Raw genomic sequence first — 18,920 nt, 5'->3', positions numbered from 1 at the left:
AATTTGGGAAACCCGATGTAAAGCCTCATTAAAATGCCTGGGGAAAAACATGGATGCTGTATTTATCCTCATTTCTAATCCCATGCTTTGTTTTTCTCTCGTAGCCCTTTTGAAGTTCAAGTGGGTCATGAAGCAGGTCCTCAGAAAGTGCGAGCCTGGGGGCCAGGACTGCATGAGGGGATTGTGGGCAAATCGGCTGACTTTGTGGTAGAGTCCATTGGCACAGAAGTTGGCTCTCTTGGTATGTTACTTTGCTTAGTTTGCCTGAAATATTTATATGTTTCAATGGTAGCAACAAACTCATGAGAAACAATAGCTTTCCCAGCAGTATAAAAACATGTCTGTAAGATGTTTTTGGTCTAAACACAAACTTGTATCAAAGGCAATTCCTAGAGACAGGAATGTGTGTGATGGGGAGTGTTAATCTGTGGCTTTGTGGGATGAGATCCAGAAGAGAATGGTAGATTTTCTCCTATATTGCTGGAGAAGGGTGATAGAGAGCATCAGACATAGCTATGGCTAATAAAAAGCAGTTTGGGGAAGTGATGTTGAATTAGCAGCCACCACAAACCTAACATGAGGAACCTACTTGTTCCTTTTTCAGGCTTTGCCATAGAAGGCCCTTCTCAGGCCAAAATTGAGTGTGATGACAAGAACGATGGCTCATGTGATGTGAAGTATTGGCCCAAAGAGCCTGGTGAATATGCTGTGCACATCATGTGTGATGATGAGGACATAAAAGACAGCCCTTACATGGCCTTTATCCGACCGGCTTCAGGAGACTTCAACGCGGATAAGGTAGGGTATAAGAGTTCACCCATGTAACTACAATAGAAATGTTTCTGAAGGCTTCTGGTAACAGACTTGACTCTTCAACTGCCTCTACTTGAAGCTCTCAATTTGCCATGCTCCAGTCAGGTATTACTCAGCTTTTTCTAATAACACTGTTGTGGTTTTGATTTAATGTAATGAAAACTTGCTGAATTAGTCCAAATTCTCAGCTTTCACACTAGCCTCTGCTTGTATTCCATGCTTCATGGGTTTTGTGGGAAGGGGAAGGTCTTTAGAAATAAATCACTCAGTTTTACTTCTCTTTCTGAACTGCAAGCTAAGACTCTTGGGGTGGTTTTTTTAGGTGAAGGCTTATGGCCCGGGCTTGGAGAGGACTGGCTGTATAGTGAACAATCCTGCTGAGTTCACAGTTGAAACCAAGGATGCTGGGAAAGCACCTCTGAAGATGTATGCACAGGTAAAAAGCCAAAGGCAGCTATGTGAAACTTCAGCAAAAGGGCTTTAATACTGATGAGAAAAATGCCTTAAGTATTTCTACTCGCTTACACACCACTTAATTCTGGGCATGTGTAATTCTCTCAAAGCTCTGTGCTTTGATCTGTGTAATGTAGTCAGGCAACAAACCTAACTCAAGAGAAGGTGACTTCTCCCTGCCGTGTGAAATACATGGCTTTGCTTCCTTACTTGGAGTCTCCTCAGCAAAGCAAGCTGTAATTTCCTGGAGTTGTCGTTTGGAAGCACCTCAAGTGTCTCTGACTGTGAATTTCAGGCAAGCTTGTTAAAGTATGTTGTAGGATGGTGTTAGGATGAACAAGTGTTAGATGAGGAGGACTTGCAGGAGTGTAATTTGCATATTTCTTCAGTATTTCTGAGCTGCAGTTTCTGGGGAGGAAAAACCCTCACATTTTGGAACAGTCTTGAGCTGTTCAAACTATACAAACATTTTTAAAGTATCTGAACCTTCTGCTTGTATTACTGCTTTTTAGGATGGAGAAGGAAACCCTATCGATATCCAGATGAAAAGCAAGCCTGATGGTGTGTTTGCTTGTTCCTATGTGCCAGTTAAACCAATCAAACATACAATTTCTATTGTCTGGGGAGGAGCCAATGTACCCCATAGCCCATTTAGGGTAAGTACAGAGACAGCTATTACTAGTTCTAGCCAAGTAGGACATTTGTGCTCACAACTACTTGTCATTACAACTAGGATGATAAAACCCTTCTGTGAGCTTCAAGGATGTGCCCTTCTCCTCCCTTTTTTTAAGAATCTATCCACTTGAAAAAAGCTTTCTGTTTTTACAAGCTCACATGTCGGAGGTCTTCTATCAGTCCAGCTGCAGCCGGGGGAGTCGGGGCAGTTCACTCTTACCTTGGTACCGTTTTCCCTTAGCCTCTGTCCAAGCAATACACTGACTCAACTGTGATCTTGAGCGTGACGTACATGTGTGATTCTGACCCTTGTGAATCTGTGCAGATCCTTATAGGTCAAGGGAGTCATCCTCAGAAAGTGAAAGTGTTTGGACCTGGCGTTGAGAGAACTGGCCTGAAAGCGAATGAGCCGACCCACTTCACTGTTGACTGCACGGATGCAGGAGAAGGTAAAGGCAGGCTGGGCTGTTGCTGTGGTATCAGAACCACAGGTCATGCAAGGGTGGGGATTCTGTACAGTTTCATGCTGGTTTTCCTTGTTTCATTGAAAAACCTTGGAAGCAGAACATTGCAAGGAATTGCAATGTGATCTGTTACATCAATTAACGTGGTGACCTGAACAACTACTGGAAATAGGAATGTGCTGGCTGTTTGGCTAGCAACGTCTGTACTGTCCAGTAGCAAAACCTCCATTTGCTTTTCTTAGGTGATGTCAGTGTTGGAATTAAATGTGATGCTCGTGTGGTCAGTGACGAGGAAGAAGACATAGATTTTGACATCATCCACAATGCTAATGATACGTTCACAGTGAAATACGCACCACCTGCTGCTGGGCGCTACACTATTAAAGTGCTTTTTGCAGGAGAGGTTTGTAATCTGTTTTACAGCCTGATGTTTCTAGAGTCTGTTTCTGCTCTTTGATCACTGAACACGTGCCAGTTGACAGCTGGTTGTGGCAGTTTACAGCTGGCTCCTTCCATTTCAGCTCACATGCACTGTGTCTGGTCACTGTTTCTAAAAACACTTTTGTAGTACTTGAAGGTACACAAATGAGAGGGGTTGGCTGGAGACATTGAAGTTCAAGCATGTGATGTGTTGAGCTGGCATAAAGAGTGTGGTCTCAGTGAGGGACCAAAGCTGCTTTCTAAAGGATAGAAAACCTAAGTGATTCTCCAAGGAAAATGGGAATAAAAATAAATTTTCCTTAAAAAAATAAAAGGGAGAGAGGCCCCTGCAAAATGTCCAACTCTTAACTTTGCCTTAGACTTTGAGTGATACTATTCAGTAAGACAGAGCAGAGTGTTTGAGGTGAAATTTTACTTCAAGATGGTGCTGGAGTTAAAGCAGAAGTATCTTAAAATGATTATCTGTCTAGTTTTGGCTAGTGACAAGTGACCTGGTTATGTTTAGAGCTGTGTTTCTGTTGCAGGAAATTCCTGCCAGCCCGTTCAGAGTTAAAGTGGACCCCTCACATGATGCCAGCAAAGTGAAAGCTGAGGGACCTGGGCTGAACAAAACTGGTGAGAGCTGGGTTGAGATGGTGTGGACAGTGCTGGACCATGAGGAGCTGTTGTGGGGTAGCCACTGCCTGGCTGAGCATTGCTGGGATGCAGTGATCCAGTCCTGGATACAGTGGGGTGGGATGCCAGGCTATTGGAAACGACTCTTTTCCCTTGGCATTTTGCTTGACTGGGTTTCATAGGTACTGAATGATTCTTGGGAAGAGTTTCTGTGTGCGAGCTCTGCATAAATTAGAATTAACATTTTTCTTCAGGTGTGGAAAATGGCAAGCCAACACACTTCACGGTGTTCACCAAGGGAGCTGGAAAAGCGCCGCTGGATGTGCAGTTCACCAGCCCGGTGCCGGGAGAGGTGGTGGCAGATCTGGATATCATTGACAACTATGACTATTCCCACACTGTTAGGTACACTCCAATACAGCAGGTAGGTCCGACTGCTGTAGGAGTACAAGGGTGAATGGCTTGTGTTGCTGTAGTGCCATGACCTCCCTCCCTGGTACCCGTGCACAGAGGAATGAGCAGATAAAACTTGCCAGGGTGTCCTCTTCCCCAGGATCCCTAAAGCCTGCAGGACAGTTGGGATTGGAAAGCAGTAATGCAGTTTTCTGGTGTAGTTTTTGATTGCTTGTCACTGTTTTCTGGGAACAAGTGAGATACCGAAACAGTAATGCACAGCTCATGTTGTTATTCCACACCTTATCAGTTGAAGAGAAAAGGTGATGAACCTTCCCAGGGTCTAAAATGGAGCTGGCGGCTGCCACGGACCTGCAAAGTCCGGGCTGTGGTCTGCCACCTCTCAGCAAGCTGCTGTTGTCAAAGGAGCTGTAGTGCAAACCAGAGCAGGGACAGAAAGCACAGCGTTTGGGTGGTGGTGCAGCAGCTCCCCAGTAGGAAGGTGAGCGAGTTGGTGCTGAGGAGGGAAGCTGAGCTGAGATTAAACGTCAGAGTGTTTTTCTGTATTTGAGGTTTGCCCTTGGGTTGGGAAAAAATTCAGTCTAACTCGTTTTGGTTCACATACGGATGCTTCTTCGCAACACCATTAAAGAGCTGAATGTGGAAGCTGCTAATAACCAGAAGTATTTTTCCTTATGCTGTGCTTGCATGTTTGTAAAGGGCCATTAAACACCAGAATGCACAAATCTCCTGTATTTCTGAATACATAGGTGCTGTAGTGCTCAGATGAAAGTGTGTTGCTGCTATTGTCCTGCTAAACAAACACATGAACTACTCAATCATCTGCACCAGCTTCCTTGAATGTAGCTCTATAAAAGCAAGACTGATACGGAGGACTGCAGCATTATTTATCTGATAATGCTGGATTAGTGTTCTTGGAAGCACCACAGAGCTAGCATTTGGTTTTGGGTAAGGCAGTTGCATGATCTCAGGATGTGACTGGCATGCCTGTTTGGAGAAGCTTTTGCTTGTTCAGTCAAGGTTGGTATGCAGGAAGGAGCAAAGTCATCTGAACTCCATGCATGTGCGTGTGAGCAGTACCAGATTGCTGTGTTTCACGTGAAAAGCAGTGATGAAGCAAGCCAGGATGCCCAAACCAGGTTTTCCCCTTGGATCTCCCATCTGGAGGACTACCTTGGATCATGGAGGAGCTGTGGACTTAAAGGAGATGCTCACAGATAGCAGTGGCAGGAAAGCAATGGTTAAAAAGAGGGGATAAAAATCAACTGCTCAATAATTAGAGTACCCTTGTTGTCCCTCCAGGCTGTGAGTGATTAGGTCGTTCCTGGACCCTGTCATTCTTGGGTTCGTAAGCAGTAGCATACGAATGAGACTCTGGACTCTTGAGAGCAGGGGGAGGATGGACTAGGTAGTTAAATTCTTGAGGGGCCGCGTCAGCAGCAGAGGAGCCTTGGTTTAACGCTGTTTACTCAGCCTTATCTATCTCACGGTGTTGCTACAGCTACCCATGTATGTGTTTTCTAAAAACAACCAAGAATAATCATGGAAGCTATTCACTAGCTTGTGTGAAACATCCATGATTATTTCACTTGGGAGCTGAACTGGCCAAGAATGAAAAGTAAGCAAACAGTGAATATAGCTAAAATATGGACTGCGGTAGGAGAGAATAAAAGGAGCACACATCGTGGGCTGGAACTTGCCATGGCTGTGCAGTATTCCAGCCAAAATACACAAGAGCATTAATCTTTCTGACTTGTAGAGCTTAAAACCCTGGTATTTCAGATGCTGTAATAATACTGCCTCTTTGCAGGCTTGGCTTTGGCCTGGCCTCTCTGTGCAGTGGAAGGGGATACCTGGTCTGGAGCACTGGGACATTCATTCAGCTGTCAGGTCTGAGCACCGGGAGGGTGGGAGCCAGCCTGAGCCGGAGGTTTTGCCAGGCAGCTTGAATATAGTCTAATTAAATTCTGGAAAGAACTGTCTTTTTCTCTCTTCCTGCGTTAAATAAAAACCATTTAATATTTAGAAGGGCTGCAGTGGGATGAGAGCTTGAGAGTCCATAAACCAGTAAGTTTGGCTGTGGTCAGCTAAAATGGATTAGGTGAAGTGGTTATGTACTGCTCGGATGTTAGTGCGTCTGTATGAAGTGAGGAACTGAGCTAACTTGTAAATTCTCCAACTAGGGTCCAATGAAGGTTTTGGTAACTTACGGTGGTGATCCTATCCCTAAAAGCCCTTTCACTGTGGGAGTTGCTGCTCCGCTAGACCTAAGCAAAGTTAAAGTCAATGGACTTGAAAACAGTAAGTACCTCTGGGCTGGAAGGCCCATAGCCTGCCTCTAAAGTGTCTCTTGAATCTACAGAAGTGGGCAAAACAGTCTTCTTTTTAACTTGCTACAGTTGCAGATCAACCGGTGCCAACTTTGTAGCTTGACCACTCTGACTTAGCTGGTCTTCTTGAGGACTAAATTTCAATTTAGATTTTTTTTTTTAATGCAAAATTACATAACAATTTGGACAAAGTATATGTTGGGGTTTAGTCCCTTGTGGTGAACAGAGCTGGACTCTTCACCAGACTGGGTACCTGCTGATGAAATCTGGCTTCCTTGGGACTAGATGGCTGTCTGTTCAAATACACGTAACTGCTACAGTGCAGAACATCATTCACAGTCTCTTTTGTTTTCTAAAAGCAGAAGAACTTAGGGCTGTGAAATATTGTTGCGTTCCTGAAATGAGCCACTGATACTGTCAGGCCATGTCTTACAGGCTTGTTTAGCACTGTAACTTTGTAGCTCCAATTAACCAAAGCACTTGTTTATTGTTTGGTTTGGCAGGTTGTTTTGCATGCAGAGGGATGCAGACTGAGCAGGGTCTGCCAGTGCTTGCTCCCTTGGTGGTATGTGCCTGAGAGATTCTTGGAGCAATGTCTGATGTTGAGTACTTAATGTAGTAATATGAGTTTTGTCCTTTTTTTTAGGAGTGGAAGTAGGGAAGGATCAGGAATTTATAATTGACACCAAAGGAGCTGGTGGGCAAGGTAAACTAGATGTTAATATTTCCAGTCCTATGAGGAAAGCTGTGCCATGTCTGGTGGAACCAGTTCTGGGTAAGGAGTGCAGCACTGCAAAATACATCCCAAGGGAAGAAGGACTGTATGTGGTGGATGTGAGTTATGATGGCAACCCAATCCCAGGGAGCCCCTATACTGTGGAGGCCACGCTACCTCCAGACCCCTCCAAGGTAAGTGAATGGTTTAGGGCTATAACAGCAACTGATACCTGAAAACTGACTTGTGGGCTATTACATGAGACTTGGCTTAGTTTTGGCCAAACCAGACCCAGGAACATCCTTACTCAGAGCTCTGAGTCATTCCTGTTGGAAGCCCCATGACTCATGGAAGTCATTCCTATAACACTGTATTTGAAAAAACAGTGAACTAATTAAGAATACTGCAGGCATCCTGCATAGTGTGGCAAATACAAGTGTTGCTCCTAATTTAATAGAAGTTGGCCTCATGAGCATCTCAACTGTATTAATTGAGATGCTTCTTTCTAAGGAAATAGATTTCAAGAAAAATGTGTGTACAGCCATCGAATATTTTAGCGTTTCTATCTTTTCTATCCCATGGCTATATAAAAACAGCTATGGTGAGAGTATGAATATCCTTACCTAGAAACCTCTTTGGAGGAGATATACCAACTTTAAGTAAAACTGGGAGGAGTGGCAAAGGAGACATTGCTTTCTGTGTATTTTTAAGAGCTTGTTGTTTGAGTCCCACATACAAACAAGTCTAGGCATTCTGTGCTGGCAATAACATGAAAAAATGAGTTTAGTTCAACTGCATATCCTCTTCTAGGTAAAAGCTCACGGTCCAGGTCTTCGAGGGGGTCTCGTTGGAAAACCAGCCCAATTCACAATAGATACCAAAGGGGCAGGAACTGGAGGTTTGGGTTTGACAGTAGAAGGCCCGTGTGAAGCTAAAATTGAATGCTCGGACAACGGCGATGGAACCTGCTCCGTCTCCTACCTGCCTACAAAGCCTGGAGAGTATTTTGTAAACATCCTCTTCGAAGAAGTTCACATTCCTGGTTCACCATTTAAGGCAGACATAGAAATGCCGTTTGATGTCTCTAAAGTCATTGCCACTGGCCCAGGTCTGGAACGTGGAAAAGTAGGTGAGGCAGGGCTGCTGAACGTCGACTGCACGGAAGCAGGTCCTGGGGACCTGCGGGTGGACATGGTGTCGGATGCTGGTTCCAAAGCTGAGGTCCAGATCGATGATAACAAAGATGGTACTTATGTTGTAACGTACGTGCCGCTCTCGGCTGGCATGTACACGATCAAGATGAGATATGGAGGAGAGCAAGTGCCTAAATTCCCAGCCCGAGTCAAAGTGGAGCCAGCTGTGGACACAAGCAGAGTTAAAGTGTTTGGGCCAGGAGTGGAAGGGAAAGGTGAGAATAACTGTTGTTATCAGAGTTTGTAAGACCTGTGGTCCTTTATCCTGCACACAGTATTCTGAGCATTAAAAGCTGTAATGGCCTTGCGTGTTCCCCTGGTGACCCTTAGACGGGGGTGTTTCATTATGTTCCCAAATGAGTTGTTTATCATGCTGGTTCACAAAATGTTTTGTCGTTGGAAATACATGCGGTTGTTGAAGTGACTCTTCAAAATGTATCCTGCAGATGTCTTCCGAGAAGCTACAACTGAGTTCACTGTGGATGCTCGACCTCTAACGAAGGCTGGTGGTGACCACATCAGGACGCAGGTCACAAGCCCATCTGGCTCCCCCACAGACTGTCTCATCCAAGACAATGCCGATGGAACATATTCTGTAGAGTACACGCCATTTGAAAAGGGTAACCCCTGGGTTTGGATTTTTTTTTTTCTTACTTGAGAGGGGAAAACCAAGATTAAGCAACTCTTCTGACACTTTCATTTGGCAAACTGCTGAGTTCTGCCAGTAACTTGTTGGCATCTTAGCAAGATTTTTGCCAGTGGAGGAGCTAATTCTGCAGGAAGTAAGCTCTATTTTAACTTGAAGAACTGACTTTTATGGTAACTTGGCTTCAGAAGAACAGTGTGTAGATGGTGTCTCAGTTGTGAAACACTGGTGAAGTCCTGTGAAATGCAGGCGGAAGCTCTTACCCATATAGTGACATTTAAGTCTGTAGCATCTTGTAGAAGTGATGTTAAGTGATGAGAATATTTAGGGAATTCGGGACATGTTTTCCTCCTCAGGTCCACACACAGTCAGCGTAACGTATGATGGTGTACCTGTGCCAAACAGTCCCTTCAGAGTGAACGTGACAGAGGGCTGCCATCCATCACGTGTGAAGGCACAAGGACCCGGACTCAAAGAAGCTTTCACAAATCAGCCAAATGCCTTTTCAGTTGTCACCAGGTAACTGGGCCTATTTTATCTTGAAGGAATATCTGAGGGAGGGAGGGAGGAAGGAGTGTAGTGGGCTGTGTGATGCAGAATGCTAAACCCAGTACAAATATTTATAAAAAGGCTAGACTGCGTCCTAATTACTGTGTGTGCTACCTCATCACATACTGAGTACTCTGCTGAGATTAGGGGTTGATAGTGACTGAGGATAAAATTCTAGGAAAACGCAAGTGAGATTATGCTGACCAGTTTTGCGTGGCAGAGCATGCTGAAGGCTGGACGTCAGAAGTCAGATTCCTCCATTTCCAGCAAGGGTAAAATTGCAGCCAGAGCATGTGAAGGCTACAAACCTGCTGTTAGAAGTAGGTAATTCTAACAATGTGCATTTCTGTCTTGCAGAGGAGCAGGAATTGGTGGCCTTGGAATAACTGTTGAAGGACCTTCAGAGTCTAAAATCAGCTGTAAAGATAACAAGGATGGGAGCTGCAGTGCCGAGTATGTTCCTTATGTTCCAGGAGACTACGATGTTAACATCACATACGGGGGAGAACATATTCCTGGTAAGAGCTCTTGCTCAGTGGCTTTCAGAAGAGGAAAGTGCCATGGCTGCATTTCGCTTGTGCTGGGGGATGTTGAGGTTTTGACTCTCTACTTTTCCTGGGAATTCAGGCAGAAACAGTGATGGTGATTATTCTTCTCACCTGGCAGAGAAGTGTGGAGTGCTTTGTGCTGTGGTGCGGTAGTTTTGAGGAAGGGCTGCAGTCTCTTCTCATTTCTGAAACAGCCTTTGTGGGGATGTTGAGGAGCCTCATCAAGACTGTAGCACCCACAGCGGGGAACAAAGAGCGGGTACAGATGGGTGGGGCAGGGAAAGAGTCCTTGCATAATAACTGGTATTAATAACTGGTATGCACAAGTGGTGCGTAATACGTTAGGTCAAGAAAACAGCTCTTTGTCTGTGGATGCTTTCAAGACTGTTCTACAGTAAGATGGTCTAATGGGTGAGCTTGTCATGGAGATTATATTAAACACTGCAAGTTTTGGTCACTGCAGAAAGCATAGTAACTGTTTCCTAAACCAGATGTTTACCTGTGTATGCATTTGCACTGGATGTTAAGCTGAGATGAAGTAGGTTTAAGGAATGTTCTAGGTACATCTGACATCCAATTAAAAGAAGGATATTTTGCTTGATACCAAGAATTAAATGCCCCTAAATGCCAGACACACTTTACTGCAATGTTTGAGTTCTTAAGTGCTGTCATACAGCGTACATCTAGGTATTGATTCTTAGACATGGTGACTGAGTCAGTTCTTTCCCATTGGTTCCATTTTATTTCTCAACATACTGAACTTGGTAAAATATGAAGCAAACAAGTGCCTGCATGACACTTCATTTGCACTTTGGGTTTCTTTCATGCATTTTTTTCCTCTGAGGTGTGAGAAGCACATGGATCGCAATTGAATTGAGTAGACAGTGAAAATATAGAAACATCATCATGATACTTCTGGCTTTTGCAGGAGCAGAGGAGTATGGATGCTGTGGGATTGTCATTCCTGCCTGAGGTTGAGGGATAGTAGTAAAAAAGTAAAAAAGCCCAAGGAAATGTAGGGAAAAAGACCTTTAGTTTCCTGTAACTGTTAACTTTGTGGTGTTTAACACTTGCTCCATGAACTTCCAGGCAGTCCTTTCAAGGTTCCTGTGAAGGATGTTGTGGATCCCAGCAAGGTGAAGATAGCAGGACCAGGTCTGGGAACAGCTGTTCGAGCCAAAATCCCACAGTCCTTCACTGTAGACACCAGCAAGGCAGGAGTAGCACCCCTCGAGGTGGTGGTGGCAGGACCCAGAGGTAAGAACCAAAGTACTCCATCCAGCTGTGCCCCCATCTCTACTTTTGGGTGGGTAACGTGGTCCTGGCCCTGCTTGCAAAGGTGGTGATACCACTTGAATATACATTTCCCTCTGTTCCTCTTCATCTGGCATGTGCACCTTGACAGCTGACCCATGTGTGTCATGCTGTATAAGGATGAGAACTGTCCTAGGTAGTGCTGCTTTGGGCTGTGTCTTTATCCTGATCTTCAGAGCTGGGAGAAGTGACATCAGTAACCATCACTGGTGAACAATTGTGGCTTAGATTTAGCCATCAAAAAGTAAATGCAAATGTCACATGTGAATGGTGACTTGGGAAACCTGTGTCACTGGGCTGCAGGAGACTCTGAAACATGGTGGAACCCCTCAGCGGTTCCCAGAGAGTGGCAAGGCCCTCAAGCGATAGTGTTAATGGTGTTTGCATTAACCTAGGAAGCTATGTCTCAGTGGCACAGTATCTCAGCAGCAAGTCTCACCTTGCTAGGAGGTGAGAGCTGCTTCCCCACTTGAGTGTCAGGTCACACTGCTGCAGGTGCCCCTCAGGTAACCCTTCTTTAATTTTAGTGGATGAGACGGATTCCCAGGGATGGCGCTCCCCATTGAAAGCAATTTCGGATTTCTTTAAAGGTGATCCAAAGGGTGGCACTGAGACAGGTTTGAACTCTCACTAACTACTGGCAATTTTGGCTCTTGGAAATCCAATTGGCAATAGCAATAATCATCTGGAGGAGGGAGTGGGAACCAACAGTGTTGCTTTTAAGCTTTGCATGGCAACTATACGTTTCTTTTGTGCTTGCTTTACTGCTAATCCTTCCTGTGTTTTAAAGCCAACTTGTAATTGTAGGCTGCTTTGTGTGTTGATCTGAACTGATATGTCATGTAATCTGCTGTAGATTTAGCTTAATGCAAATTGAAATAATTGATCCTGCTTTCTTAGGACTTTGGCAGCTTGCAGGGCTCTCCTGCCTAGGCAGCGAGTCTGCCTTTCCAAGTACCTGATTGTGAAAGAGTCGGTTGGTGAACGCTACGCACCAACTGGCTTTAGGGCTCAATTTTGTGCAGTGAATCTCAGTAACAGTATGTAATCTTATAAATGACAGTTCAGGCAGTTATAACCGTTACTCATTTTCTTTCTCAAAAGATCTTCAGTGTATTTTGAGCAATTGCTTTTGACCTGTACTGTACAGAAAGGCAGATTTTTTTCCAGTATTTTCATGCTAGCTTTTGTTTACAGTGAGAAGATGGGAGTCCGGGGAGTGGCTATCTCAAGTCGATGGCTCTTGAATACAAAATAAGGGAAACTAATCACTGATCCATGCCCATTGCCTTCATTCCAAAAAAAAAAAAAAAAAAAAAAAAAAAAAAAAAATTTAGCTTGTTGCAAACTGTAAATAAGCCGTGCATCTTGGAGCTTTGTGCAGCAAATGCCTGGTGAGGAAATAAGTTTTAATAGCACAGCTGAGAAAATGTTCTGTTGCTTTTTTAGGAGTTGTGGAGCCTGTTAATGTGGTAGACAATGGAGATGGCACCCACACGGTGGTGTACACCCCTACGCAGGAGGGACCCTATATGATCTCTGTCAAATATGCTGATGAAGAGATTCCTCGCAGGTAAGATGATGAAGATAAGTTTAAATGAACTATAGATTTAATGACTCGATTGTGCTCTCCCAGCACATGAGCACCACTTAAGGGCTATCTGTGGTCTTTTCTACCTAACCAGTGCAGCTCCCTGTACGACTTCAGGGTTCAGTGGTGGTTTGAGCCTGCTGCACCTACAGCAGAGATGCTGTAGGGGAGGTGTAACCACACCTCAGCGTGTACTGCAGTAACTATCAGCCATTGACTTAGGGGGAGGGGACAATAACAGGTTTCCCTTTAAGTCCCTTCAAGGTGAAGGTGCTTCCTACGTATGATGCCAGTAAAGTGACGGCGAGCGGACCAGGCCTCAGTTCCTATGGCATACCAGCCAGCCTACCTGTGGAGTTTGCTGTGGATGCTAAGGATGCTGGGCAGGGACTTCTGGCTGTACAGATCACTGTAAGTAACTATAAAACCAAACAGGAGTGGAAACACGTTGTTCTAGGTGAGCACAAGTCGCTCCTATTGGAAGTGTCTACAGCTGTACCCTGACATAACCAGTGTCCTGGAGACTGGGCAGCTGGCTGGACCTTAAGCTCTGGTACAGGCAAGTCTTGCACTCTGCATTTGTGAAGCTCCTGAGGCTGCTTTTATGACACTTCTGTCTTAAAGTCATGACCCATGCTATATTTGGTTCTTGGTTAACCTCACATTCTGCAAATGCCCAAAATGAGATAAACAGTTTATTGTAAGATTATGAAACTGCTGGAATTTGAAATGGAGACAGCCTTCAGGCAGTGTAGTGCAGCAAGGCCATGAGATAACATCCGCACTGAGCATTGTGTGATGATAAATTAACAAACAAGTCTCCTTCAAGGTTGCCAAAAGTCATAAGCTGCTTAAGAAGATACTACAGGAATGTTTTTATTTGACTTTGTTATTGCTCTTCCTGAAGTTTCTGGTGCCTGGACTCTGTGGCTGCAGCAAAAAGGTCTCTGGTTAGTGGGCCATAAAGTGCATTTCTCAGCTCTGGCATGCCTAGGTCATGGCATGGCTGGTTGTACTTGCCATTCTGCATTCTTGCTCCCTTGCTATCCCGCTGTCTTCTCAGGTGCAGCAAAGCAGTTGCCTTTATTCTGGCATGCAAGTGTGCTCTTAAAGGATCCAAAATGCTTATTAGAGCTCCCAGCCTGGCCATGGCTTTGAAGTTCAAGTTCCACAAGTCCTGCATGGTGGGAGTGCATAGGTGATCCTCCTCACAGCATTTGTGTAAGCATGCCTGGAAGACTTTCTAAAATGCTTCATGCTTTGAAGCTGATGAGTTGCCCTGAAAGCTGAGGCTGGGAGTAGCTCTGTTGGGAACATTATGCACAGTGCTGTTCTTGGTGGTAGGTATGAAAGCTTGATGCTGAAGCTCAGATCTGCGTTGTTTATGCATCTCTTTAATTCTTGTTTTCAGTGTAGAAATGGTAGTTGAAGGGACTACATAGACCTGCTCTTAACTGTAGACCTTGCAGTGTGTCAGGAGCTGGGTGCCTCATGCAGGAGGGTTGGCGGCAGACTCCAGTAATGCTTCCCTCTGAAATAAAATCCTTTCAGGGAGCCGCTGGCTACCCAGTGCTTTGTCGGGACAGAGCTGCACAGTCTGACTCCTGATCTGTGCCTCAGGGACCTGGGAAGTGTTCTTCATTTCCAGCAGTGATATGACAATGAAGCCTAAAGCTTCTTACAATTAGTATAAAGTTCATTAAAATGGCTTGCTGCATCTCATAAACATTCATGTATCAAAGGGTAGTTAATGATAGTACTGATTGTTTTATAGTGGTCTGGTACCTTTTTTCTCCTAATAGTCTATTTCTGGTACTAGTCCTTGAGTGAAATATATTTAACCCTCAAAAAGCTGCAGTTCTGTATCTGTTTGAGACTGTCTGAATATGGTTGTGAACAGATTTGTTGCTCTGCTAAAGGAATTCATAACTGACTTCATAGTGCCTAAATCTTCTGGTTTGCATTCCTCAGGACCAAGAGGGCAAACCCAAGAGAGTAGACATTCATGACAACAAGGATGGCACTTACACAGTCACCTATGTCCCCGACAAAACGGGCCGCTATACGATTGGTGTGAAGTATGGTGGAGATGATATCCCATCCTCTCCCTATCGGATCCGGGCATCTCCAGCTGGAGATGCCAGCAAGTGTTTGGCCACAGGTGAGTGTTGGCTCTTCTCTGTTGCCGTAGTTTGTACTTGGTGTAAAGCTACCTTCTGAGCATGGGCCAGTTGATGTAATGGGTGTAGAAGACACTAGAGACTTGTGTAATCTGGCTGCTCTTACAAGAGAGGTTTTCCTAAAGGTAACGAAGTGTCCACCCTGTGGGTGAGCAGGAATCTCTTGCAGTCTCTAGCAGAATCTTTCAAACTGCCTGGGTTGTTATAAACAGCCAGATGCAACCAAAGTCTGATGCTTATTTTGGCCTAGATAAATCCTGCTGAGAACTGCAGTGAGGTTGATTTAAAAATAACACATCTGCACACATTGACTGCATCATGCTCCTTGCCCTGCGAGTGTTGCAAGAAGCTTTTTGTTCCAAGCAAGAACAGAATTAATTCTGAGGATGTAAATAGCTGGCCATGTGCTTCTGCATTAGCAAAGCTTGTTTAGCTGGGTGTTATTAGTGGAGGTTTCTGCTGCTTTTCTGTCTGGTCAAGGTTGGCCAGGGCCTGAACAGATTTTTGGAAGGCGTGGGTGGAAGGAGAGAGAACCTAAAGATAAGATGTTACTACAGCTCAAAAAAATCATTGCCTCAAAAATCAGTGCCTTGGTGTAGAGAAGGGACTCCAAATTTGTTGCTGTAGGAGCACACTTACAGCTTCAGCCCTTACCCGTTTTCAGGATGGGTGGTCATCATGCAGCTTTGGGCTGGCCACCATGGCACTCTGCCATTTCCCAGCCAGCCGGAGGCTGTGGCAGGGAGCAGAAATGACAGGAACTAGTTACAAGAACGCCACTGAATGTTAAATCCCCTGATTTTAAAACAAATAAATAAATCAGACAAGACCAGATTGAACAGGGAAACAATCTGCAGTCGTAGACCTGTAAGAGTGTCTGGGTATTGTGCTGACCTGCATGGTACAGTTAGAGCATATCTAGTGCTCATCTGGCAGCTGGCTGCTTTGAAGCCTGCTTAAACAGAAATAGATTCCTGACACAATGGAAAACACAGAGTGGCAGGTATGCTCTTTGCTTCAAAATTTGTTTAAAAGAGGCCTTAATGGCTGAATCTGATACTCTTCCAAGTAACTCAAATCGCTAACTATTCAAAATAACTGTGATGGAGATTACTCTCAGATGCCAGCTTAAATTTCCCTTTTCCATGAAGCGCCTCTGACTCTCCACTGTAAAGCTGAAATACAATCGCCGTAGGAGTAGATGCTGGAATACCATCAAGGTATTAAAATGGCAGGTTTGTTGCCACTTGAAAACAAGCCATTTACCTGGTAAGAAGTGCTGGTCAAAAGCAAGAGTAATAAATATGTACTGCAAATAAGATTTAATAGTTCTCATTTAAACACTGTTCTTCAGGCTGGATCTGATTGCTACAATTTGGGCATTGTTTCATGATTTTCTTTTTTTTTTTTTGGGATGTATGGCAGAACAGTGGAAAATAATTTGTGGGTAATGTAGGAGGAAACAGCCATGGCTGCTACTGTGCCCTTTTATAGCTGCTTACACAGGGAAGTTTATGTTAAAGCAGTGACAACAGAGTTGCTGGCCAGGGCAGAAGATAGTGCCTTTGGCTCTGCATAAAGGAGTATGACGATAAGAGTATGGGTTAAGGCATTTCTTTCTTCCAACTTAGGATTTTTTTTTTCCCCTCTGTTCTCATCCAGCCTCTGATTGCAGAGGAGAAGGAAAGCTGGTGGCCAGCTCTTGCGTGCCACTGTGCTGACCAGCGTGATGAACATCCCTTGTACATCTGCTCCTAAAACCACCTCTGTGGGTCCCTGGGACCGACGTTTTGGTGCTGTGCTTCCCAGGTGCCTCGTGGGCGGCCTGCCTGGGAAAACTGTCCTCTGAACGCTTTCTGTAATGAAAATTGCCTTGTAGGTCCTGGAATTGCACCCACTGTGAAGACTGGTGAGGAGGTTGGTTTTGTGGTAGATGCCAAATCAGCAGGGAAAGGAAAAGTGACGTGCACCGTGCTGACGCCAGATGGGACAGAAGCTGAAGCAGATGTTGTTGAAAATGAGGATGGGACTTATGATATCTTCTATACCGCTGCCAAACCAGGAACCTATGTGATTTATGTCCGCTTTGGTGGGGTGGACATTCCCAACAGTCCTTTCACCGTCATGGTAAGCCAGCTCTGCTCCGAAAATACCTCCCACTCCGATTCCTGCTGCCACGTTTTATTTAGTGATAGGTTAACTCTGTGTATAAATGTTTGTTTAGGCATTTATTAGACTAGGAGGAGCTAATGAATCCTTGTTACTTGCAGAGCTCTTTTTGAGCAGGCAATACAGTTAAGTGAAGAGGGATAGAAGCCATTAGAAGATGAAGACTTGGCTTCTCTGAACAAATTCATTTTTCATTTTCTGACCGTGTAGTTCTTTTTCTAAATTATGTAAGAGTGGTTGTAATCAGCTTCTACAACTAATTACTTCAGCCGTTGTCAGATACGGTGCTCTGATTTGTCCGTCTCTCTCACTTTATAATGTCGACCCCAAAATAAGGAATGGTCTGCTGACAGATCCCAGGGAAGCAGGCTGTTAGCTCACACTTAAAAATGATTTGCAAGTGCTAGTTAAACTGTTACAGCCAAATCCCCCTCCTTCTGATTACGTTCCTTCCAACATGCAGTACTTCAGCATGTTTAGGTTTAAAAAGCAAACAAAAACCCCAGCTTCCCAGAGGAGCAGACTAGGTGCCTTTCAGGGCTCACACAAGCCCTTCACGTGAAGAACAGCTCTCAGGTTGGCAAAATGAGCCTTGGTCTTGTAATCTCAGCTGAGGCAGCCTCCAGCACATCTTGGTCCATGAAACTACACGGCCATACCTGTGCTGAGTCTGGCCAGAGTCCGTTGGTCAGGCACGCTGGCTCTTCCTACCTGCCACCCTGGCAGATCACGACCAATGTCTCTGAAGATTTCCATGAGAAAAATGACTCCCTTGGTCACCGCTCAAAGCTCACTGCAGGAAATGCCTCTCAGGGTCAGGGAGCCTGCTCCCAGCCAGCCAAAATTCCCACTTCCTAGCTGACTGATACAGTACATGTTTGACTTGGATGTCTCAGCTGGGGACAGAGGACAGTAAAAGAGCAGTAGTTCTGTTTTGCATTGGGTTTCTTAGTGGAGTCTTTCCATGCATAAGTTTCCAGCGGGTTATTTTGTTAGGGTAGTTTGCAGTGGTGTAAATGGGCAGGAGGAGTTGGCATGGCTGAGCCCGATGGAGCTGCGTGTGTGGGTGTCAGCCCCGGCCATTCTTGTTGGGTTAAGTGGGGGAGATGGGAATTTGCAAGTCATCCTCTTGGCATGCCTGGTGGGAAGGGAGGCTGCGCTGGGGGAAAACACATTCGGTGTCTTGACAACGCTATCCCAGCTATGAATCAGAATAATAGCTTTGTAGCTATGACTGGTCGTGGGCTGGGTCATTCACCCAAGTGCATGAGCCGGGAGCAGCCTTCCCGCAGCAGCAGGCTCCCCTGCCTCCCAGCTTGCACACCGTGCTGCACAGTACATGGGGACTTGCATCTTAGGTTTAAACCTTTCACCTCCCTCCCTGCACCAGTCCCATAAAAAAGCAACTCTGAAATTCAGTTCCACCAGTGTTTAAGCACTGCTTTCCAGCTTCGCTCCCAACAATGGCACGTACAGGCTTTGTCCCTTTGCTGCGCTGCTGGTGGCTTCCCCCAGTGTCCAGTGCCTGTGGATACAGGCAGTTTCCCAGCTCCCCTGGCTGGATCCAGGTCTTTGCAATGGCAAGAGGACTGGGAGGGCTCCACAGTGGGAGGAAGGTGTCGAGGAGCTGGAAGGAGCGATGCGTCTGTACTGTGAAAGGTGGGAATACCTCCATGCCAGAATAACACCTAACCTGCCTCTACCCCTGCCCAGGCTGTAGATGCAGATGATGTTGCCGTGCAGTCGCAGGAGCCAGTGGGCGCCTCCCCCCCCGGATTCCGCCCTTGGGTACACAATTTTTACATTTCTC

At 45.2% G+C, this 18,920-nt stretch overlaps 1 protein-coding gene across 7 annotated transcripts in view; it reads left to right on the top strand.

Annotated features, from left to right (window-relative positions):
• The window catches only part of FLNB (filamin B), a 73,297-nt gene that overhangs the window by 36,892 nt on the left and 17,485 nt on the right, over positions 1 to 18,920 (top strand). For 2 of the 7 annotated variants that reach the window (XM_074879276.1, XM_074879269.1), the window contains exons 11-31: positions 105 to 241; positions 605 to 798; positions 1,136 to 1,249; positions 1,779 to 1,922; positions 2,267 to 2,390; positions 2,648 to 2,808; positions 3,371 to 3,461; positions 3,716 to 3,885; positions 6,059 to 6,176; positions 6,852 to 7,114; positions 7,731 to 8,328; positions 8,560 to 8,733; positions 9,116 to 9,278; positions 9,666 to 9,826; positions 10,946 to 11,113; positions 11,698 to 11,787; positions 12,620 to 12,743; positions 13,016 to 13,172; positions 14,733 to 14,922; positions 16,821 to 17,068; positions 18,824 to 18,898. In XM_074879276.1, coding sequence (XP_074735377.1) covers positions 105 to 241; positions 605 to 798; positions 1,136 to 1,249; positions 1,779 to 1,922; positions 2,267 to 2,390; positions 2,648 to 2,808; positions 3,371 to 3,461; positions 3,716 to 3,885; positions 6,059 to 6,176; positions 6,852 to 7,114; positions 7,731 to 8,328; positions 8,560 to 8,733; positions 9,116 to 9,278; positions 9,666 to 9,826; positions 10,946 to 11,113; positions 11,698 to 11,787; positions 12,620 to 12,743; positions 13,016 to 13,172; positions 14,733 to 14,922; positions 16,821 to 17,068; positions 18,824 to 18,898 — 3,664 coding nt within the window. The remainder of the gene's footprint in view (positions 1 to 104; positions 242 to 604; positions 799 to 1,135; positions 1,250 to 1,778; positions 1,923 to 2,266; positions 2,391 to 2,647; positions 2,809 to 3,370; positions 3,462 to 3,715; positions 3,886 to 6,058; positions 6,177 to 6,851; positions 7,115 to 7,730; positions 8,329 to 8,559; positions 8,734 to 9,115; positions 9,279 to 9,665; positions 9,827 to 10,945; positions 11,114 to 11,697; positions 11,788 to 12,619; positions 12,744 to 13,015; positions 13,173 to 14,732; positions 14,923 to 16,820; positions 17,069 to 18,823; positions 18,899 to 18,920) is intronic. The other 5 variants (XM_074879271.1, XM_074879270.1, XM_074879273.1 and 2 more) reach the window with 5 other exon arrangements.

This window comes from Strix uralensis, chromosome 10 (genome assembly GCF_047716275.1).
Source record: "Strix uralensis isolate ZFMK-TIS-50842 chromosome 10, bStrUra1, whole genome shotgun sequence".
Lineage (NCBI taxonomy): Eukaryota > Metazoa > Chordata > Aves > Strigiformes > Strigidae > Strix > Strix uralensis.
The sequence above is the reverse complement of the archived record's forward strand: the minus strand, read 5'-3'. Positions and strand labels throughout refer to the sequence as shown.